The sequence below is a fragment of the Diachasmimorpha longicaudata genome, chromosome 12 (assembly GCF_034640455.1).
Source record: "Diachasmimorpha longicaudata isolate KC_UGA_2023 chromosome 12, iyDiaLong2, whole genome shotgun sequence".
In the NCBI taxonomy this organism is placed as follows: Eukaryota; Metazoa; Arthropoda; class Insecta; order Hymenoptera; family Braconidae; genus Diachasmimorpha; species Diachasmimorpha longicaudata.
In genome coordinates, this window is record NC_087236.1 from 5,760,556 (window position 1) to 5,783,709 (window position 23,154).

At 40.3% G+C, this 23,154-nt stretch overlaps 3 protein-coding genes across 5 annotated transcripts; 1 reads left to right on the forward strand and 2 right to left on the reverse strand.

Moving 5' to 3' along the window:
- Positions 1-196: 196 nt before the first annotated feature.
- Positions 197-11,191, forward strand: LOC135167821 (uncharacterized). The gene is made up of 4 exons (XM_064131398.1): positions 197-609; positions 755-808; positions 8,533-9,864; positions 10,527-11,191. Coding segments are annotated over exons 2-4 (1,566 nt in total). The 5' UTR covers positions 197-609; positions 755-806; the 3' UTR covers positions 10,759-11,191.
- LOC135167808 (uncharacterized) lies at positions 976-7,506 on the reverse strand. Of its 3 annotated transcripts, none has more exons than XM_064131374.1 (8): positions 6,809-7,506; positions 4,173-4,473; positions 3,325-3,621; positions 2,861-3,186; positions 2,507-2,750; positions 1,987-2,275; positions 1,589-1,883; positions 976-1,464 (listed from the first exon to the last, which is right to left on the reverse strand). In XM_064131374.1, exons 1-8 carry the CDS (start codon positions 6,977-6,979, stop codon positions 1,303-1,305), a joined length of 2,085 nt encoding a protein of 694 aa, XP_063987444.1. In that variant the 5' UTR covers positions 6,980-7,506; the 3' UTR covers positions 976-1,302. The 3 variants fall into 3 exon arrangements, with proteins under 3 accessions (XP_063987444.1, XP_063987446.1, XP_063987445.1); XM_064131376.1 differs by having other exon boundaries at positions 1,987-2,197; positions 6,809-7,485; XM_064131375.1 differs by lacking the exon at positions 6,809-7,506 and adding an exon at positions 4,816-5,055.
- Positions 11,192-21,526: 10,335 nt separating the features above from the next.
- LOC135168020 (uncharacterized) lies at positions 21,527-22,554 on the reverse strand. Its single transcript, XM_064131835.1, has 2 exons — positions 22,099-22,554; positions 21,527-21,932 (listed from the first exon to the last, which is right to left on the reverse strand). Exons 1-2 carry the CDS (start codon positions 22,306-22,308, stop codon positions 21,669-21,671), a joined length of 474 nt encoding a protein of 157 aa, XP_063987905.1. The 5' UTR covers positions 22,309-22,554; the 3' UTR covers positions 21,527-21,668.
- Positions 22,555-23,154: the final 600 nt, after the last annotated feature.

Consider the following 23,154-nt stretch of genomic DNA (forward strand, 5'->3'; position numbering starts at 1 on the left):
ATTTTTTATATTCGCTATCCACGATACCCGGACATTTTCTGGCATCTCCACTTATCCAAATTCATCCGTCATCAGCGACGAATTTTTTCAAAAAATGTACAAATTCCCGCCGCAAAATGGCGGAGACAAACGCACAGGTGGCGCCGTGTGAGTGAGACAACGCCATTTACTGCGCGTGATAGAGAGCAACAGACGCCGCGCAGCAACTTTCCCCGTTAATTGTTGAGATAATACGGAATAAATTGTTCTAAACTATTTAAAAAGGTGTAATAATTAGTTTAAACAGTTAATTAATAAAGTGTTGGTGGTTTAGGGCTGTTGTGAGCTAGTTAAATGGTGAAATGAGTGTTTTTGTCGGGCGTAGAATTCTCAGACCTCGATTTGGTCTATTTATACTCTCGACACCATACGACCCACGCGTCGATGGCGGTTGAGCAGTTCAAAAGTGTTTACCCATTTCACCGCATCGATTCTACATATTTGCGACGCCGTACGCATTAACACACCGGGAGGGGATATATTTTGATATTTTTCGTCGTCAGCACCTCGAAACACCTTGAATCAATCAAATAAACAATCGAACTCGAGCCTGAGGGTTTCATAAACCCGGTGAGTCCTCAATTTGATCGATAATTACAGTTTTAACCTGAAAATAACAAAATCCGGCTCCGGCATTTTTTTTTCTTTTGTTTTGCTCCGTTACTTTGGAGGATTATTTGCATCTTTTTATTTATTTTCAATGCTTTCTGCGTAGATTCTGTTGCTCTCGTGGTACCTTTCCAGTGGCACCTGGGGATTGTCTACCAATGTAAGTCTGAATTATTTGCATGGTCGTTTGGACAATTTTTAATAATTCGTTTATTTTCATGGGAAGATAAAAAAGTCCGCCATATTTTTCCTAACACTTACATTTTACCCCACATTCTAAATATTCTACACACTTCGTTGACAAAGTCAATAATATTTTCAATACTATTTTTAAACCAATGGCCAATATTCGTATCCTTTATTAAAAAATATCTTACACTTTAATTAACAATAGCAAATGAAAAATCGCGTTAATTCCATATTTGTTTCATTTTTCTCTTTTTCATATCGTCTAGTCTGCAACAAAAGTAAGCAATAATCTGAATGTTTATCTCCATAAATTTGTCATTCTCTCTCGCTTTAATTGTGTAATTTGTGTAGGTGTTGGCTTTCAGTACTTAATCCACTCAATTCGACATTTGTCTTTTTATTTATGTGCATATGTTAGTTTCATTATGTAATATTTCTTCAACTAGAATTCATGTTATGCAAAATTTAACCCAGTTCAGCGAGAACTGAGTCGAGGTCCTCTTGGAGGGATAGGCTCGCTTCACGCTGCTTCACTAGGTCGTCTTTCAGTCTGTCCACCTGGGCTTTGAGCAGATAATTACCTTTCTTCAGGGATGACATTCTTCCCTCGTGTTTTTTCACGATTGACTGAAATTTTTGATTGTCAGGTCAAGTTCTAAATTCTATTGGATTTCTCTTGAAATATTCTGGAGCAAAGGGCGATTGGGGTCGACTTTTCTAGACAATTATTTACATTAAAATATTTATTTACCTGTAAATTACTCTTGCGTTCCTCTGGTTCGGCCTCTTCATCATCGCTCTCGGATTCCTCCTCCTCGGACTCCTCAGACTCCGATTCCTCCTCAGATTCACTCTCTTCCTCTTCCTCCTCCTCCTCTTCATCGTCAGCGTCCTCGTCGTCAGTGTCTCCCATCAATTTAGCCATTTTATCAACTTCCTTTTGAAGCCCTTTGTACTTCTTCTTCTCCTCTTTCAATAATTTCTGCTGCTGTTTTATTTGTTCCTTCAACGCGTACCTCTCCTTCTTGGCATTAGCAGCTTTGTTCCTAAAATCATGTCACGATTGTTGAACAATTAATTCATTAATTAAGCAGACATCCTTAAATCCAAATGAGTCTACTGATGCCTAGGGAAAGCTTTATCATTTACTTGAAATTCCTAATCTTTGTATTGAGCAATTTAATTTCCCTCTGCAGTCGTTTCTCAGCCTGTGCCTCAGGATCCTCATCCTCATCCTCCTCTTCCGATGACTCCTCCTCCTCCTCTGTCTCGCTGGCTGTCTTCTCTCCTTTATCAATACTCTTCTGTGACGCTATTTTAGCGACATCCTTGGCACTCGGACATCCTGCCAATGCCATTCCTGAAACATCGTACCAGGTCCCCTCTGGAGTCTCCTCTGGATATTCTATTATGGGCTCTGGCCAGTCCCAATAAAACTCTGGGTGGAGAGAAGCATTAATTAAGCAGAAGCTTTGGATGTTTAGTTTTAGTGCTTGTGGTTAGTGCAGGTTAGCAGCAGAGGTATTAACAGTTAATTTTGTTAGAATAAATAATATTAACAGAGTAAAATAACAGAAACACCTAGAAATCTTTGATTTTTAAGGGATTTTGTTCCCGAAAATTTTACAAAATCCAATATGAAGGTGAAATGGAGATCAACTACACTCACCAGCCTTCATGCGTCTCTCCAAATTAGCGTACATCCTCTTCATCTCCTCCAGTTCGATTTTAGTTTTATCCCTCTCCTCAGCAACAACAGCAAAGTCTTTTTCAAGTTTCTCAACATCTTTCCTCGCTGCTTCAGCTTCTTTCTTCAACGACTCCTGTATTTTCTCATCCTGTTTCTTGTGTTCAACGACGTTTTGCTGGAGCTTTGCTCGTTCAAGCTCAGCCTCCATGTTCAATACTCTTGCCTAAAGTCAATCAGTTGATTAGGACGAGGGGAAAATTTGGTGGGGTACTTGAATATGATGTTATTGTTGTAATATTGCAATGACAAAAGCAGGGTAGCTTCTAAATCTACCTGCAGCCTCTTGTTATCTCTTTCCAGCGCTTCCTTATTTCGCAATTCCAATGCAAGCATCTGTTTGGTACTCTGCAAATCGTCCCTTACAGCATCAATGTCGTCCATCTCGTCGGGTACGGTCTCGGCGATGTCGGGTGTTGCTTCTTTCCTCTGTATCTGCTCTTCGATTGTTAATTGTCGACGGAATTTTCGCAGACCCTCCAGCATTGGCTTTGAACGATCATTCGTTTTTACACTCTTCAACTTCACCCCGGTTTGAATTTGGTGTAACAGCTGATTGTGCATGTTAGACTTTTCCGATTCAAAGACGAAATGAGGTTGATCTGGTTGGATTCATTAGGGGAGTAAAAATATTTAATTAGTCTGGTGATTTCTGGACTTCGCTATTAAATATCTGACGAATATTGGCTGGACATTGGGGCACTGTGGTGACTTTAAAAAATTTTTTTGATATATTTTACCTTGTGGATCAGCTATAACTTTGCTAACTCTTTCGATTATTGGTGCACTTCTGTCGTTACACTTGACGTGTTTCAATTTCTTCCCACTCTCCACCTCCTTCAATATACACGACCAATCGGGACGTTTACGAGGCCTCGATTTAAGCAACTCCAAAGTTTTCTGTGCTTTCTCACTGATCGGTGGTAGATTCTTCAGTTCAGGAACAACTTCCCTGGATGGTGGTGGTGGCGGTGGTCTAGGTGGTGGTGGTGGTGGTATTGCTGCTCTCGATGAGCTTTTTGATAGTGTAGGTGCACCTGTGTGCATTTGTAAACAATGTTAAGGTGGAATTTGTATTAGGGTCGATGGGGAAATGATCGCTGACAATTTGAATTCAGAACGGTCAGGGCTAATTTTGACTGTGGGTTATTTGCGGATGGTGTCAATGATCGGTGATTCGTTGAGGGGTGTAGGGGATTCAGTGATAGGTGATGTGGTGGTTGAGGTGTTAATTCACGTGGCCGAAGGGATAGGCAGCGAATCAAGTAAATAAAATGGATTGAAATTATTTAGGATTAATTTTGAATAATTGTCCAGTATTTCCATGATAATGACAGCGAGGATTTTTTAATATTAATGGAAAGATCCCTTAATAGACCCTGACGAAGGAAAATTATTAATAAATAGATCAATGGTATCAAATAAATATTTATTTGATCGGTAGAAGGAATCATCAATATCTCAATGAATTGTTAAATGTAAAATGACTCAATAAGTCAAATAAAATTCGTTAATTGATGTAAATTAGTCGATTTTCAAAATTAACAAATTGTTAGTTGATGTTTCTCATTTGCGGTTAATGGTTTACCTGTTGTGCTTTCACTTTTCGATATTGGCACTCTGGTATCAGTGCGTGATCGAGATTTATCGATACGCGTTTGTCTCTCCAATTGTGGTTTAGAGGAACTCGTGGATTCAACTCTTCCATTTTCCCCTAATTTACTTGATCCTTTGTCTGTGCTTGCTTTTGTTTTATTAGCTGAAGGTTTGATTGGTGCATTACGTTCACTGTTTGGTTGAGCTGGTATTATTGTTATTTTACTCTGTTTCCGAGCTGGAGGCGCTGGCTCTGCTGATTGCGATACAGCATCTGCAGGCTTTGGAACACTCTGTAATTAATAGAAAATATTTTCCTATTTGACTTTGTCGAGTTTCATGACTGTTATTGGGAGTGGCGATGATCATTATCGAGGCTCGAATTTCAATTCAATTGATTTCGACTACACTCTTCATTTCTGAATTATGTGACACCCCAAACAAATGATTTAAATTCTTTTTTCAACAATCTCTCATTTTATTTTGTTTAAAAATTATTTTTCCAATTATTCTCCCATGAAATGAATAATTTTCAATTGGCGGATTCCCCCAGATGATAAAAATATCACTCGATAAAAATTCCCCAGAATTTTATCACTGATTATCTGATTGAAAAGACAATTTGATTGAATTACCAGGAGGTAGGAGGGATGAGTTAATAAAATATTAATAGATGTCCTTTTAATTTTCGTATTTCGACCCTGGGGATATTCACCCGACGTCCACCTCCGGTTTAGGACTCCAGAACTGGGCCCAGCGATATCCATTCACAAATTCCGACAGAATTAAGACGAAAAACTACGTCAATCGATGCGAAAGATAATAAATTAATGATTCACACGCCGCGAAATGACAGAAGTCTCTTGGACATCAGACAAATCGATTGTCTTTAAATAATTAATTCCTCCTGCCATCTCTATCATCGAATCATATCGCATCGTCACCCTCGTGATCAAATGTTACACATCATTCCGTTATTTATTGACAGCGGAAACGTTTGCCGTTAGTTAATATTTTTTACTGTAAAATTAATTTATTTAATTCTTTCTTTTATCGACATTCGGTCTAATAATCTTTCATTCAGGACAGAAGTCAATCATTTATGCCCTTTATTTTGGTGCGTTATCACTGAATTTGTGAGAAAATAATTCTGAATATGCAAACTTGACATTGTTAAGTGTCAAGTGTCAGTAAATTTATTATCATCCCACGTGGGCGGAGAATCCAGCAGCCAAAAAGTATTTCTATTTATTTTTTTTTTGTCTCCTTGTCGAAGTCCCCTTTACAAATTGTTGTTGTAAAAAAACAGAAGATGTTTAGGATCTTCATTATCACCTCTAGACATTGCATTCTCCCTTGCGTTTGTGGAAATATTATTTTTAGAGGATCTCTTCGTGTTTCATTTGCGACGTTTGATGGATTTTAAAATGCAGAAAACATTAACATCTCGGGGTCGATGTTAACTCGGTTAAAAATATAACAGACGTTTGATAGGTTGAAATTTACACCGTTTGACGCTGATTACTCCCTTCCGCAAATGAGAAAGACAGTTTTGGAAGGGGTGGATCATTTATTGCGCGCCAATTTTCATTTCTTGTTGCGGTTGACAACATTGCAAAATATGAGAATTCATATGTTAAACGAGTTATTAGTTCCGTCGAGTTAGACTTGTCAGCTTTGACGTCAATTGTCATGTTTATTGAATATTTGACATTAACTCGATTAGATCACTCGCTAAACGGGCCGGCCATGATGTCAGAGCGCGATTAAAATGTTTTTAAAGTCATTTTATAATTTTTAAATATTATTTGTTGCTAGCGAGGCGACAGCTCGTCGGCAATATCGTGGGGATAACAATTTTATCCAAATAATTCGACGGGAAAAAGCGTAAAGACAAGAATACGAATGGAAATAATTTCCAGCGCGTTTGGCAAAAATTTTTTATTGTTTTGCAATCGTTGGGAAAAAAATGCGGATTTAGTTGAGCCGGTCCTTCTCATTAGTGGGACGAATGAATTTAAATGGAACTAGTTCTGGAAATAGTGGACGAATGTTAAGAATTTTTTTTTTTTCATTCCTTTCGGTTTCGAAGGAAATTTGCAAAAAATTACGAATCCATCTGCGAATTTTTTTCGTGGGATTAATGAAAAATATGAATTTAAAACATCTTAATTCACACGAAATACGAGATTAAGAACGCAGTAGGGAGCATGCACAGTAGACATTTGAAATAGACCCCAGAGCTTGAAATAATTCGTGACCCAAAGTCTCATCCCATCCACTTTCCACATTTCATCTCCACCTCATCCTCTTCCTCTTTTCCATTTCCCCCATTCTCCTTCACTTTCCCCGAACCACCACAAAATTTAATATCCTCATTACCCCAGAAAAATAAATCCCCGTAAAAAGTCTCTAAATCATGAAAAAATCACCGGTTATTTTTTATTCCAAAAATCCACTCGACGATCGTTGAAGCTAAATAAAATTCAACGCATCATTGTGGCGAAGTGCCAGTAGCCAATATTCATAAACAATCAATCGGCCCCGAGGTCTTCAAAGCCCAAATTTTTTTTTATCAATCGGAGATAATTATATCAGCCCCCAAAATAAAATGACAAAAGTCATTACCTTCAATGTGACTTTAGTGAAAGCTGGTGCATCATCAGTTGTGGGTTTAGATTCTCTTCTGTTGTTCAATGTCCATGGAGCTTGAGGCATGGGCAACGGATTGGGCCCATCCTTGACCCAAGGTGGCCTGAACGTTGTCCTCTGGGGTTGTTGACCCCCGGCGCCCGGCATTTTTCCCTCAATTCCAAAAAAACTCCCCAAACAAAATTCCTCTTCACCGAAGAATCTCTACCTCTGACACCCGACCAAGAACTCACGGAATGTCTTCTCTGATCTTCAATTAGCACATGATCATTCCAGTCAATGGAATAATCAACAGATACCGGGAATACCAAGACACCAACGACGATGACGCCGCAACTGTTCAACTCCTGGTGTTCACAATTCCGCTGTGAAAACCCTCAAACGTGTGGGCGAAAACGACCCACTTCTCCCACCACTTGATCCTCCACCGTCACCAACTTCTCAAGATACTAATTAATAATTGTCTTCCGAACACGTCTTCGTGAATATCTCTGATCTACTTTTCAACGACTGCCTCGAGTCGCAGACCCTCGATGATGACTTCAAACATCGATGGCCACTACCTCTCGGGAAAGAAAAAAATAATATGAAAAAAATTCTAGTGTCCGGGAAAGATTGAGAAGCTGGATGAACCAACCGCCGTCACTGAGCCCCCACCTCCCCGCCTTCTTCTTCTCAGGTTCGGTCAAAATGTTGATATTTTTGGTGTGTGACGTCACGTGCCGAGTGAACAAAAATAGATTACACACTGAGTGCTTCTGGGACGGCGCTGGTCTTCCCAAAATTATGATCATCTTTCTCGGATTCTGGTCAGCAGCATAAGCCTCTTCTTCGTTGGACAGAGGATTGGGCTTTCATAGTGCATCACAATACACTTGTGTTTACAATGGCGATTGCATAAGTTTATCGATCCACAACCAATCACAGGGGCTTAGATCGTTTTGGATTTCCTGTTGTGCTTCCAAATGTGCTTTTCTTGGTCTAGTTTGGCTGACTCTGATATCAAATTACTGAATAGGAGTACTTGGCCGCTTCGAAATAACACAATGGTTCTTCCAAAATTTTCTCTCCAGGGCGTTTCGCCTTTTCCAATAATTTTAGTTCTCAAAAGAATTTGTACAAAATATTGATCGGCTGGTGTCAGCGGTGCGAGTGGTACATCTCAGTCGTCAGGGAAATTCTGTAATTTTCGGCTATTTTTTGAAGAAAAAATTCCCTTCCTGAAATACTTTATGATTTTTATCTCATTCGGATCTATTTGACGCGTCTTATGTTACAGCTGACGTAGATGATGTAGACGTTATGATATATAAATCACTCCCTACGTTCATTAAAAGGAGAGTCAAATTTATTGATGGCAATAGTTTTTAAATAAAATAGCTGACGAGGAAAGAATTTTCCTGAGGAGCAGAGAGATGTCTCCCTCCAAACGTTAATCGTTAAACGTTAATTAAATTTTTGTATCGATTCCCCTGTCTCCAGGAGATTGCTAGAAATTATTGGAATTGATGGAGAGAAAAATTCTTTAGTCACATTCACACGCATTAACACATCCTCAGGCTTTGATTATCCGCACAATCATAAATCTTTCAAAACTCTTCACCACTTCACATCAAAGTATTCATCATGTCGCTTAAATGTTCGATGTTAGAAATAGAAATAATCTGGGAATAAATAATGAATGGACCCAAATCACTTAGGGTCGGGCGACTTGCGGAGAGGCGCTATCAATTAGCAGCTCAGAAGCGTAACGACACAGCATTAAAATTCGATTATTACGTACAAGCTGCAAACTACTTCGAGCGTGAATGCGGAAAAGCAAAGCAATTCAATTCGTGGAACGTTGACAAAGTTAAGCCAACGCACTGGGATAATATCAGGAAGACAGAAGCACTTAACAGACGCCAGAGCCAACTTCAAGAACTTCTGAGGGCAGAGGACGAAGTTTATAAGCGTGAAATTGACGAATCCAAGTCACAAAAGAATACAAAAGAGGAGATAACTCTCGAGGCGTTGAAGGAGAAGTTGAGGCAGAAGAGAACAGAGCAGAGCTTGTACCATCCACGAACTTGTCGAAGGATCCAATCGTACTTCAGTTATCCCACCAGAGAAGATCGGGAACTGCTGAAGGAGGTGATATCCTCTGGGCCGAGTAAATCATCACGAAAGAGCCTTGAGAACACAAATCTTCGCGAAATGCAGTCGTCAGAGGTCACCAACGACAGCCCCCAGATGAAGAAGACTGGACATGTGGACTTTACCAATCTCGCGGATCAGGCGAGTTTCAACGTCAGACATCAGGAGTTCATGGACAATCGTGCGGCCTCCACTCGATCCAACTTTGGTACACTTTCCGCCCAGAGATTTCAGGATGATAAGAGAGATAGTGACAAGGATTCGTCTGGACGAAGTTCTGCTGGATCGCAAGAACGTACCGACTTTTTTGATGGACAACCACCACAGGAAGGATGGAATCTGCCGAAGAAGTTCGCTGAGAGATACGCCAAGAGGAGCCTTCAAGAAACCAACGTTCGTGAGACTGGAGGACCAACTCTGAAGCCCAACTTCATCAACGGAACACAGGAGGAAAGTCATGATGATGTCAATGATGTTGTGGATGATTCCGTTCAGACCGACAGCCAGGATGAATCCCAGGATAAAGCCGACTACGTTGCTGAGAAGATGAAGTCTGTAGAACTTCATTCGCCGGAAAATCGGGACAAGGATCAACCCTGGGTACCAGAGTCGTCGAGCACCATGCTCATGTATCTGACTCATCAGGAAGTGAAGAAGAAGATCGAGGATCTGGAGAGCAGGGAACTGAAGGCCATTCACAAACAGTCCTGGGAGGAGGCTCTTCGTCTCAAGGATATGAAGAATCGACTGGAGCTGTTCAGGGACAAACAGTTTTATCTCCGGGATGACATCAGCATCGATCCGGAACTGAGGAAGTTGGCACTGAAGAGCATCGAGGCCCGGACCAAACAGCTGAGTAATCGAGAACAGTTCTGTGTACAGTCACAGATGTACAGGTAATTTTTTTGAGTTATTGGGTTTAGATTTTTTTGCGGAGGAGTGAGGCAACATTTATCGATCCGCGATTAACGCAAAAATTTTTAAACACGATAGTTGAACGATATAAATTCACCGAGAGTCAAGAGGAAATCGATCGTGATGTTCAACCGATTTATTAACAAATTTGCAACAAATATCAGAGACTTTTGATTGACGTTTCGAATTTGTCCGGAGTGATATACATTTTGTCTTCAGTCGTGATGAATCGTCGCGTTGACATTTGAAATTTAACGGTGACTTTAACATTTTTTTTTGGTAAATCACTCGAGGAATTAAACGATGAAAATTTCAACTTCCAATGCCAAGGATATCGGATTAATTTTCGCAACTCTCGCACTCTGATTCATTGAATATTTATGAAGCCGGTGTACACTAGTCTCATCAGGATGTCGTGCCAAAATCACTGTCACACCTCAACGAAACTAAAAGCTACCGGAGTTTGTTTCTCAATAGACCACAAATAGGCGATCGCACGGGCGTTCAATGGGCTTATTAACGTACCTGAAGATTATTACATTCTATTATTGCACCGTGTTCACATCGTTATTCATCGTAAATGACGTGCCACTCGCTCCATGGTCATTTTCATTTGTTGATATTTTGTTTACATTTCGCTCAGTGAGGAGGCGAAGCTCATGTGGAGTGTGTGGGCTGAGGAGGACAAAAAGCATTCCATCAGCGATGAAAAAGATGAGAGGGATTTTCTTCTGCATCAGCTTGAGGAGGAGTGGGATATTCTTCAGCAGGAGGAGAAGCAGAAAATATTTTATGATTATATGCAAATCATGAACAAATCTTTCTCACAGCATGAGATGGATCTGCTCGCCAAATTGACCAAACAGAAGTTCTAATGGATTTCGATGGGAGATCTTTCACTGACGAAACTCACGAGCTTTTGGTGGATAGTTGGTTGGGTTGAGGAGGGGGCATTTTTAGGTTCATCACACGCATTTTGTATTTTGTTAAGAGTTGACTATGTTTATTGATTAATTTAAGATTAATCCGTCCCTGTTGAGGCATTCAGAGACTAGGATTTCGCTTATTGTGTGAATTTTTCGTACTTTCACTCATTTTCACCGACAATTTTGATTTTTAGAAAAAAAAATTGTTACGATAATTGAAAATTTCTGTATCTCTACTGCCACTCTTCGATTAAAATGATATTGATGTTGATATTTGCAATAACAATGCAACACTGTGAGCTTTGATGTTTGTAGTGATGTCGCGGCGATTTAAATCGTCCGCCATTTTTCTATGTTGCATAAATGAAACACTAAATAGCAATTTGGTCGTTAATTAATATTTATCCCATTGAACCAATCGCACCGGTAAAGTAGAGCCCTCGCGAGAGCAGCGAAATTTCTGTTCCCCTGATAGTCGGCGAACGAGAAATCGCCGGTCTCCACCCGACGATTGACCGACAGATGTCGGTGGCCGTTCGTTTAAACCCCCAAAATGCGTCGACCGGGGAAAATTTAATAGCCGAACAAAAATATTTTCCCCGGATAACGTCAAAATTCTTATTGTTATTTTTTTTTCGCACAAATATTTTTAGAAAAACATTTGCACTGTTTTTTTTATTTATTGCAACAAAGAAATTGTTGCTGCTCGTTTATTGTAATGACAGCGACCTTCTCCCGGGAAAATTTCAGCTCAAGGTTTTCACGAGTGTCTCGAATTACAGTGATTTATAACAAATCCTTGTCATTGTTGTATTCACGAATGAACTGAAATACTCATCGGTTATCCACAACCGCGAAAAATAATAAATAAAATAAAAAAATTCATTGAAAATCGAGTTCTTGCTTTGGTGCAACTATTCGTGGACAATTTTCCACTTATTCATCCCACAATGATAAAATTAGTATGATCGAAGTGGCACAAGGGGCTGGGATGTCTAATTTCCATGATGATAGTTGGGGCGCGCACGGGCAACCGGTGGGGGCAGGATCTCAATGAGAATTGACTTTTTTATTCTCATTCTGGTTGTGCTGGAAGCATTGATGGGTTCTTTTGGCAATCTTTATCCAAAGGTGGGAGCGAAAAATATTGGGTTCGTACGGTCGTGTGGCGTGCGTTCGTCATGTCCGGGACGTGTTATTATAGCCATCAGCTTCAGGGTTCCACCGTCGCTACTTCCTCCAAGCTCAGGGTGTATAATTTATTTTATATATATATTTTTTTTTGCTCCACTCCCGTCACTCCTAGGCTTCCTCGGAGAGGAGAAAATGCGTTTTAATTAACATAGCTGGCATCGTTGCATCCCTCATCTCCAGTCAGCTTTCACGGGCCATTGCACGCCCATATACCACTACCGTCTTTGCAGGGAGATTATTTTACTCGGATAAAAATTCACGGAAATTGGGCTCATTGGGGGGAGGGGTTAAATTAACGTTTATGAACGCCAGTCATCAGAGCAAAATTATTTGATTTTTTTTATCGTTTGTTAGGAGCGGAGGAAATTCGTTGACTGCGGGGGATAATTTGGATTTTTTTGTCAGTTTTCGTTGATTGAAAAAATTTTTTTTTGCAAATGTTGTGGCATGTAAACATTAATGCCTCAAATGACTATAATGTCCGTATTTAATGCCGTCAAAATGGCGAGAAGAACCGAAAGTTTAATTTCTGAAGTTCAGGGACATTTTATTTTTATTCAGAATTTATTTATCATCAAAAATATATTTCCAAATAATTTTAATATTAAAATATTCAATTATTACTGCATTGGGAGCTTCTGCCGTTGTTTATCCAGGTGAACAGGTGTAAAAAAAATAATAATTTGATTGTTTTTTAAGTAGAAAACTTTCAGAAAAAATGTTTGAATGTCATCAATGGAAAAAATTGTTTCGTGTGATTGGGAAATAAATTTTCAACCGGAAATTTCTCTTCCTTTGATTGACACAATTTTTTTTTTCACCCTAAGCTGTCAACTTTTTTAATGGAATTTTTAGAATATAATTTTTCCCGTGAAATGTTCGTGCCGACAGCAAATGCAGCGCGGTTTGATGCACGCTTGACGAATAGGCCGACTAATTTGGTCGGCTGTCAGGAGCAAACAGGGTGGCATGGTACGCCGGAAGACCAAATTAGCAGGTTTCAAACGTTATACGTGTGTTATTAGGTTTGTGTTGACGTCGGAGGGGCTTGTTCTCAAGTTGTGTCGAAGAGGATTAGATTAAAGGGTCTTACGGATTGAAAGGTGTTATTGACTACTGTTTTGACAGACGGATATCTCACTTCACGATGGCTTTTTTATTTTCTTACGGTACCTCATTTTTTTTTTCGGGAAGTGCTAATTTGTATGGGGTTAAACCACAGGTTCAGGGAGCTAATGATGAGGTAAAATAGCCCCTGCGAGTGAAATGGTCCAGAGGATAATATTAATTCGCCGATTAAAAGTCCAGGAATTAATTTTTGGTTTTTTAAATCCAAAGATTTTTCTGAGAAATATTTTCGTCCGATTATATTATGTATTCACCTCTTATTTTACTTCATAATTGATGATTTAGTATCCATTCTAATCATCACGTAGTACTATTTACGATTCAAATAATCAAAATTACATTTAAGACCTGAAATAATATTTTTAAACGTTTTTGGCAGAAAAAAAATTGTTTAGAAAAATCTTTTACTATTATTTCACGACTATTATTCCCGCGTTGTTACGAGTGTTTAAACATCTTCTTTTAAATTCCGAAGAACATGATTTCTGAGAAATTAACAAATGTCTCGTATATCACCACAATATTAAATCAATTTTTTGTGCTAGTCAATGTGAAAGAAAAAGTGTCAAAGAAATGCAAACATTTATAATTGCATAGTCGTATGTCTCTTTTGTCGCTGGTTCTAGTCCATAAATTTTATCGAGTTGGAAATATTTATTTTTCTCTCCCATTCAATATTTTTCTCTTTCATTTTATACATGTTAATTTCTCCTTTTTTTTTCATTCATTCGAACGCCCGGAGAGGGGCAATTTGACGTTGCGGGGGCGTGTTCCAGGGATGACGGCTGAGCCCCTGGCATCCATGTGAATGTATGAATGTGTATAATAGGATGAAGAGCGAGGGGGGAGGGCAGGGGGTGGAGGGGTTATTCATACGAGAACCGGATAGAGTTGCAGTGTTGACGGATTAGCCACTCAATGTAACGTTTTTTGTCTATTTTTTTTTTTGACAGGGGGAAGAACGATGTTCGCAGGAGTTTCAGAGTTCTGGGGAAACAGGGCCGACTCCTTCCGCTTAGAGGAAAGGAGGCAATTAACACTGCATATGGGCGACAGCTAGTCAATCATTTTTCGGGGGGAGGAAGACATACAAATTTTCTCGGTCATGGCTTATCGCTCGTGTGACTGGGATAATTAGGGTGTTTTGGACTTCCATCGTTATTAATGAATTTTGTGGTTCAATGATTTTACGTGATTTGCGGGGAAAACCCCGGATTGATTACTATTTTCTATCGATGGATATTGATGTCAGTAACGACGGGGAACAACGAGATAAATTTGATTATCTGCGAGGATAGTTCTTTGGAAATATCTGCGAATCTAGGGGAGATAGCGGATTTTTTGTCGGAACGTTTGTTGTAGTACTGGAGTCGATCTACAAAAAAGGTCATGATGATAATCACGATATCTGCCCTAGATTCCGAGATATTTATGGTACAAGATTTTTTTTTAAGTCAAAATGAGCTCTAGCCTCTGTCGGTTTCCCATAACGAGGGGAAATAAGTTAATAAAAATTACTGGGGATCTAAAAAATTATAGAATATTGTGGAGAAGCGATGTAAGTCCCTACTTATTATTTACGGAATATTCCGTTATTTTTACTTGACCTTCTGTCATTTTTATTGAAATTTTTCCTTCGCGTGGAATATTAATTCGCGAACTTCGTAAAATTGACGAATTTTTCAACTTCAAATATTCCATATGGAATCAGTTCTGATTTCAGCTCTCACCTGTCCTCATTTCTCCGACCCATCCCCCATAATTCTCACGGCGATCTCACTTTTTCAATTAAGAATCATTTTTTATTCTCCTCTCGTGAATTAATTCGCGGGGAAAATAGTGATAAAATTATGTTAAAACTCGCGAAATTTTTCGTGCTCTATCTTAACACTGGAAATCCGAAGCTTCTGCGTGCCTCGGCTTTTTACAACCCAATACGGCGAACGGAGTTTAACTTGGTGGGGTGTGAGCGATAACGAAACGAATAAATTTTAACCGAAACTCAGTCTTTTTCCCAAAGTTTCAGTATTTTTTTCTTTCTTTTTTCATTTTGCCGTGACCCAAGCGCATGAGAGTTTTATTATCTCGGCCTTTCATTCTTTCTCGAGGGCCCTGTACATAACGGTAGGCTCTTCAGTGTTGGTAACAGTTGTGCTACCGTTTTACCTCATTCTAGGAGAGAGAACACCCTCGCAAACTGTTCGAGGCAAATTGCAAAAAAAAAAAAACGGATAACGAGTTTCCTCCATAAAGAGTGTGTAACGACGCGCCGCAAAGATTGTTGGGCTCTCTTTTACATTTAACTCATAATTTTTTGGAAATATTTTCTTAATTTTATGGTGAAATAAATGTCGACGCGGATGCCATGTGATAATTATATTGCTGTGTAAATTATTTTTTGGGAAACATTAGACCTCCCAAGACTAGCGTTGTTTCATCGGATTCTGGGATCGGTAAAAATAGAGCGAATTACACTTTCGCCGAAGTTACGATAATTGAGAAGTGTGATAATTGGTTTATTGAGGGTAACAGCATATTTACGTGTCAAAGGAAAATTTCGGAGAAAAATTCTAGGGATTTCACGGGAAAAGAGGGGCAAAGCACTCGCAGTGAATTTTATTGAGTTAAATATGAACTTTTTAACGAATTTCGGGTGAGAATTTTTCCTAAAATTCGCGGAAATTTTTCTAAAAATCCCGAGAACATTTCGCTTAATTTTTTATGTCCTTCGGATGTGTTTAGTTTCCTAAACACTATAAACTATTTAAAGAAAAATCATTCTGAAGAAAATTTATTCCCTGAACGAATTTAAAAAAAAATTATCCGTCAAATTGTCAAAAAACCGGACCATAAACTCTTTCCGATTTTCTCCGACCCTCTGGTGACACCTAAAAATCCAACTCCAGCAAAACGAAGCGTTTTACTTCCTCAGCACTTGCCACCCCCCTTCGCCGCCCACAAAGCGCATTTTACTCCCCAAAAAACAACAGCAAAAACCCCCCCAAAATTGCCAGACCGGGCGAAGGGAAAAGGTGGCTCACAGTAGAAATAAAAAAAAACCCCCAAAAGGGAATGGAAAAAAATAAAAGCCAGGGGGAAAAAAATGGAAGAAATCACAAAATGCGAAAAAAAAAAATACATCACCGAGGGGGAGGGCTGAAAAATAAAACATATAGGAGCCACCAAGCTACGTACGCTTTCTCGCGTATATCGGGCGCTCGGGGGTCTTGTACGTGTTCGCGCGTACGTTTATATAGGTACACCCTGTCTATAGGTACCAAATGGTAAATGAGAGGATAGACGCCGGGTACCGGACGCACATCAGAGCTAGCGGCGACCCAAAGCTCCGTCTACCGCTGGCTGTATGTGCGTCTCTCCCATACAGGGTGTCCCAAAAATACCGACAACTCTGCAAAAATTTCCTCCGATTGTCCAAAAAAAAAAAGTTCAAAATTTTTCACATTAAAAAAAAATTTATTCTCCAAACCCTTTCAAAAGCTCTCCCCCCCCCATTGTCGGCATTTAATCTCCCTCTTGTTTTTGGTTTTATCATTTATTTTGCCTTCTCCTCGATTTTTTTATTTCATTTTCGGAGTTTTGTGTTTATTGGCTGGGGCCGTTCATCTCGTGGCGCGTCGATAAATCAAAGTCCAATGGTTTGGGAATCACGGGGGCGGAGGGAGATGTGAGGGAGGTGAAAGGAAAAGAATGGAGAATAAACGTGAGTCGTGAGCAGCTTCTTTCAAATGACTCGCCGAGTGTAATGACGCGCATTCATTTGGATCCGCACGACTTCTGGAGCGGGAGCTTTATTGACCCCCTCTGCTTCCCACTACCACCACCCCCCCCCCTCTCCACCATGGTTACTACCACTGTGCTGTGATGCCTACGGCGGTCACTGTACCCCCCCCCTGTACCACCCCCGGTGTGTAGCCAATTGCGGGTTTTATGGTGGGCATTGGTACAATCGAATTTAGGTTTATTTCGGTCTTGATAAAAATAATGAAACTGCCGGGGGTTTTTTTATCGTTTTGGGCGGGTTATGGGGGGGAGGGGGTAGCGGAAGAATTTTTTGGAGAGAGAACATTGGGGGTAATTAGAGGATGAATCATTGAAGGGTTGAAAATCCGGGAATTTTCGGTTTTCGGGGGCTGTGAGGGGGTGAACTGCGAGGGGTGGGTGGGGGGGTTGAGAATGTTTTCAATTTTTTGATAGATATCCCCAGTAGATTTATTTATTTCTATTTTAATTAATAAGTCACCGAATAATTAGCCGGAGCTTTCAGTTCACCGAAAATTTTCTTCTTTAATTATTGAATCGAGTTGGTAATTGAATTCGGTACTTTCGGGTCAATTTATCGATCAATAATTAAGTTTTGAAAAATTGACTAATCGCAGAAATTTCCGGAATCGTTTTCTTCCGCCTCGTGCACTCGATCCACCGCAAAACAAATAATGCAATAATTCAGGATAAAAAAATAAATAATTCTAGGAAGTGGCTGTCGTGACAGGTGTGTCGCGTGCCAGTTCGATTACCCTGACCGAAAAGTAATCGGTAAATTAATCGTACTTTCAACAGATGCATTACATACCAATAAAACCGATAAAGAAAATGAGTAAGACAGGTGGAGAGTTGGAACTTTAACCGAGTGATTATTATCTGTGGTGTTATTTTGCCATCATTAGGTGCTTGAATGAATGATCAACGATACAACAATTTTGCTTGTTTCATGCCAAGTGGAATCCTCATCCTCGTCAAATTGCCAATCGACTTCACCAGCGTGTTCTGCGGTGTTATTACATCAAACTGATTTTATCCCCTTTTTTCCCTGATTTTTTTCACGATCGTATTTGTATCAATTTTATTGAACAAAGTGGATTAGCAATTTTGCAGTTAAGGTTACACTGAGCGTTGCGATGTAGACGTAATTGTGAGGTGGGATTTAATGGGCCTCTGAAGCAGATTTTAGTGTAATTAATTTATTACTTCTTAATTGACTGATGGGTTCATCAATTTATTTCAAATACTTCGTCAGAAATTTATGGGAATTTTTTATAGCGAAAAAAAATAGTCTAAACGGTTTATTAGCGATTGAACAATCTCTCCGAAAATATCCTGATTGTGTTCAACTCATTGATTGAAAATGAATTCATAATTTCTTCATCAGTCATTGAACTAATTTCACACATAATTAGCTGGGTAATGATTGCATCGTAATTCTCAATCGCTCTGTGTTTCAGGTCGTAATTTGTAATTCGTACAGTTAATTTTGTTATTTTCAATTGCGGGGGGAAAGGGTAAAACGTATCCTGGACAAATTGACTCCTTACCAAGATTACACGTAGATTCAAATCAGAATTGAATTTTTCTGGATACACCACTGGGATTGTAGACAGGTGGAGGAGAACAAAAAAAAAAGGAATTTCTTTATAGATGATATCTTTGGGTTCGTTGTTTTCTGCAGTCATTACATGCAGGTTCTGCAATCAAGTACAGATCGTATATTCACGGGGGGATTCCCCTGCCCCCCTCGAGTGTTTTCTGATTGAATCGTGCATTGGAACGATTTATCCAACTGTGACTGCTTCAATTTTACACAATTTTTGTGCTTCATTTTTATCCTTTTTGAGGGCTGATTGAATCAGGGGATTAGGGTAAAACTGGAATTGCTGGATTTGCTCTTTTCTGGACATGTCGCAAACTTATGACAATAACCACAACTCAGGATAATTTTTATTAAATATTTTTCCCGATAAAAGTAGTCGCCTCAGCGTCGACGAAAATTCTGATTCAAGTAAATTTTCTGAGTCTAGTTTTCGGGCGATATCTTCAAAATTAATGGAGATAGCGAAATTTTTGTTTATACATTTTTTGTAGTACTTAATTCCCTCCACAAAAAATGTTTTAACAAAAATTTTGCTATCGCCCCTAGATTCCGAGGTATTCACCAATAATTGATCAGTTGAAACTGACTCATCTCGATTTATGCCTGTGCTATTGACTTGTTTGGAGGGAGGGAGGGGGGAGGGATCAGGGAAATTGAGGGAAATCACATCCGGAATGTCAGGGGTCAATTTTTGAAGAAGGAAAATATAGGGAACAACCTCGGTCACGTAGCGAGGCTCATCGTTTCGCTCCAGATAAGCGAAGGTGTGCTCCCAGGGAAGTGTTACGTATCATATCACTTGCCTTCCACCAAAATGGACTAGGATAGAAGTGCAAAAGGTCACCAAGGCTCCAACATTTTCCAACATAACCAGATAAGACTGTACAAAGGGTGCCGTGTGGTCTCAACAATCTAGACTGCATATTCAAAGGTCCTGGTACCACGTGTTGGTGAAGATAGTGGAGGAGATTTTCTTTTACTTTTTGCACATGTGGAATATGCTGCATTCACGAGCGCGTGCCAACTTTACTGGGTCAATGGAATGATTCCGGTCCAGTGAGAATGGGCTCTGGTGAGGTATAGTACACCGAGATAACGATATGCTGGTGATAAAAGGGTTGCGCTAGTCAATGGAACGAAAAAATGATAAAAATATCTTTGCTGGTGATCACGGGTTTCAGAGATATTCGGAAATTTCGGTTCGGTGCGATGTATTGTATTTGCATGTTGTGAAATGTTGTAATTGTTTAGTTGAAAAAGACTGAATAGTAATCGTAAGAGATAGCGTATGATTTCGGTCGATTTCATACACTTTTTTAAAGTATGGAATGAAGCAAATTATATTTCAGGTACATGAATAATATATCTGAGATATATTTTTGAAATATTTGAAGAAGTGAATTTTTTTTTCGCGGCATATTCTTTAAAAATGATTAATTGAAAATTGACAGGGAAATATAAAAACAAATTTAATTGGCTCAGTTCATACAACATATCATATTCCGTTCCAAAGACACCCCTTTCCCCCTTAACCCCAAAAATCCTTCACTACTCCTCAAAAAATTATCCTTCATCCCCTGGAATTCAATCCCCCTCCTTCAACCCCTTTTCCCCTCGTCCAAAAAAATCCCTTTCCCCCCTTGTTCAAAAACCTCAACTTTCCGCACCCCCTCATACCCAAACCCCCCCTAAACCCCTTCAAATAATTCTCATCCCCCAAATTTCACCTCACACCCCTACCTTTTCCCCACTCGTTCGAAAAGTCCCATTTCCCACACACCCCCCCGAGCCATCCAATTTCTCTTCTTTCTGCCCTTTCTCCCCCCCCCCCCAAAACCGAAAAAAAACCCCCAAAAAAAATAATATATATACACTCGAATCACCCGGTGTACAAGCTCTCGGTGCCGAGCGTGTGCTTCACTCGCGTGTATTGCGGGCCACGACCACAGCGAGATCGCTACGGGCCGTATCGGTGTAAGAACCGTGGGTCGATGGGATGAGAGAATCGGGTGGTATAGTGGAAGTGGCGTCCGTTACCCAGCGTCTATCCACCGAGTTGATAGGTTGTTCGAGCGAGTGAGAACGGGAGGCCGCGAGATAGAATTAGAGGGAGAGAGGACTAGCCCGTTACACACGGGTACGTGGCAGTATTCGAGGTGGGAGGATGAACGACAGAGACAGAGACAGACAAGGGGGTGGGTGAGGGGGACAGAGAGCTCTAAAAGAGTGGAAAGAGGGTGGGGGGAGAGTGAGGGAAGAGGGACGAAGTGGATGGGAGGTTTGAGTGAAGACAAAGGGGGATGGAGAATGGCCTGGGCCCCCAGGGGGGAAGGGGGGGAGGATGGACAGGGGGTGGGTGGCAGGAGGGACAGGGGGTGAAGGGAGGGAGTCAAAGGCAAAGTACTGGTGATAAAGAAAGAGGCAAGTAGAAATGGAGGTGGAGTTCCTCCTCTTTTAATGCTTTTTCTTTTTTTTTTTTTTCTCTCTTTTGAATCCCTTTCTTCCCTTTTCCACGAGCCGTCCTCTTCTGCGTTTTGCGCTGGACCGAAAATGAGAAGCTCACTCGCACTCTTGTGGACGTGGGGAGGAGGGGGAAGAGTACAGTAGGCAGAAAAAAAAAAAGAGGAGTTTTAAAGATGCGATGGGGGGACGAGGAAGGGGGAGAAAAAGGAAATGTTTGAAAAAAAATGATGGGGGAATGAGGAGGATGGGAGGATGGTGTATGTTGGGGGGCAGGACTCTGCGTAGAAATCGTCCTACCGTGCTTGGGATGCTGCTACTGCCAATGGCTCCTCCTTTTTTTCCGTGGGATACCGAGGTTTCGCATGCTCACACCTTTCGGCGAGGTTTACGGGTTTATGGGGGGGGGGGGGGGAGGGGTGAGGGAGTTTTAGGGGTGTGAGGGCTCGGGGATAGGGATTTTTTGAGATTTTTGGGGGGAATTCGAAGGGTTTTGAGAAGAAAATGGTGATGTTTTTTTTTTTATTTTATTGAATGGTAATTCTGGGTTATTGGAATTTTTTAGGGGATGAATTTGAAAATTCTCTTGATTATTTGACGGTTTCTGAAGGAATTTTATGGAAATTCATGATCGGATAAGTTTATTTGGAAAATACAATAATTTTTATTTTTTTTTCGTACAAATTTTTTGCTATAAAAATTCTTCCGCATGTGCCACTCCCTCTGCAATTAAAAATTGTCCTCTTGAACAACGCGAACACCCGTCAAACCTCAATGACCAATTTCCCGTCACAACTTCCACTGGCACTCGTTCTCCCATTCCACTTGACTGAGTGAAATTGTCTCCAGCAATATTCCTCACCAATTGTCCCCAACTCTTAAGTCTCAGAATTCCTGGAAGCATCTTGAGAGCCGGATATCCTCCAGATGAAGTGGCCGGTAACATCGACTGTTTCTGAAATTAGAAGGTGAAATAAAAAAAGGAAGAAAAAAAAAAAAACAGTCAAAGTGAATTATCGAAGGAATGAATGAACGAAAAACCAGGTGCAAAAATACCAGGTCGTCTGTCTGACTCTTTGCTTCCGTATCCCCTTAGGGCTGTCTGATAATGAACGCCTCACCTCAATGGAGGAAATCGTAAAAACAACGCCATGTTCCTGTTTCACAGTCGTAAATCCCTTTTTCCTCCTTTTTACATTTTTCTTCTGTTGCGAATTTCTCCTCCTTCCGTCCACCCCGCAGCCGACAATTTCCGTCGTTGCGTAAGAACCTTTCAAAGGAATAAAAAAAAAAAAATGGGGAAATAAAAATACAGCCGTGATGATGGTCATTATTTTGACGCGTCCAGGTGGCCTCAACACAGTTAATACACACTTGTGCTTTGCCCAGGAAAAATAGTGAAACAAAACTCAAACTCCCGTGGAATTTATCGCAATTTGATTCGGTAAAAAGAGAAAAAAAAAATTGGAATTCGTGTGGGCAATAGTAATATCGTAAGTTCCAACGGCAATTCGCTACTTAATGGTCTATCGTTGCGTCGTACATATGTTACAAGTCGTAAATAAGTATTTTGCACACGAGAAACTACCGCACCCCCGGAGGCAGACGGGACATTCTCATCAATGAACTTAATGATTCACTGGCCAATTTGTTATCATTCTATACCGGTCTTTTCGCGAGTTCTCGAGTCGATTTAAAGACAGAAATGCGAGGAAGGTGGAGGTGTCTTTGTGGAAATTATTGGCCATCGCCGATATGCGGCCGACATTCAGCCAACATTGGCGGAATCCCGGCCCAATGTTGGCCACTCACCATTACATCTGCTTCCATATACTTCGTTCGGTAGCACATTCACGAATTCCAGAGAATAATCGGGGCAGGGCGACGAGTCACACCCGAAAATGACAAGTCCAACAGATTGTGATCTACTCACCCATATCTTGACACTCGTCTCACTTTCACGATGTTGGCTGGCCCGCAGACATTTCGGTTCTACACACGTGCCATTTTTACTCCTCTCACTTACCCCTCCTCCATCCCCCCCCCCCTTCGTTAAAATCCCTGACAACCCAAACAATTATCTCCACTATCCTATTATTAAACTGAATTTGTTTTTGGTTGAGTTGAAAATAGAGGAGTCGAAGTAGAGAAATTTTTTTTAATTCTCTTTTCTCTCT

Bases quoted from the DNA above. Each gene is read 5' to 3' on its own strand.
- LOC135167808 (XM_064131374.1), bottom strand. From the start codon at position 6,979: ATGCCGGGCGCCGGGGGTCAACAACCCCAGAGGACAACGTTCAGGCCA. The intron at 2,276-2,506 runs GTGAGTGTAGTT...CTCTCCACCCAG, and splicing joins GGAGAGACGCATGAAGGCTG to AGTTTTATTGGGACTGGCCA. The intron at 1,465-1,588 runs GTAAATAAATAT...CAAAAATTTCAG, and splicing joins AACGCAAGAGTAATTTACAG to TCAATCGTGAAAAAACACGA.
- LOC135167821 (XM_064131398.1), top strand. The intron at 9,865-10,526 runs GTAATTTTTTTG...CATTTCGCTCAG, and splicing joins GTACAGTCACAGATGTACAG to TGAGGAGGCGAAGCTCATGT.
- LOC135168020 (XM_064131835.1), bottom strand. From the start codon at position 22,308: ATGACCATCATCACGGCTGTATTTTTATTTCCCCATTTTTTTTTTTTT. The intron at 21,933-22,098 runs GTGAGGCGTTCA...TTCTAATTTCAG, and splicing joins TTACGATTTCCTCCATTGAG to AAACAGTCGATGTTACCGGC.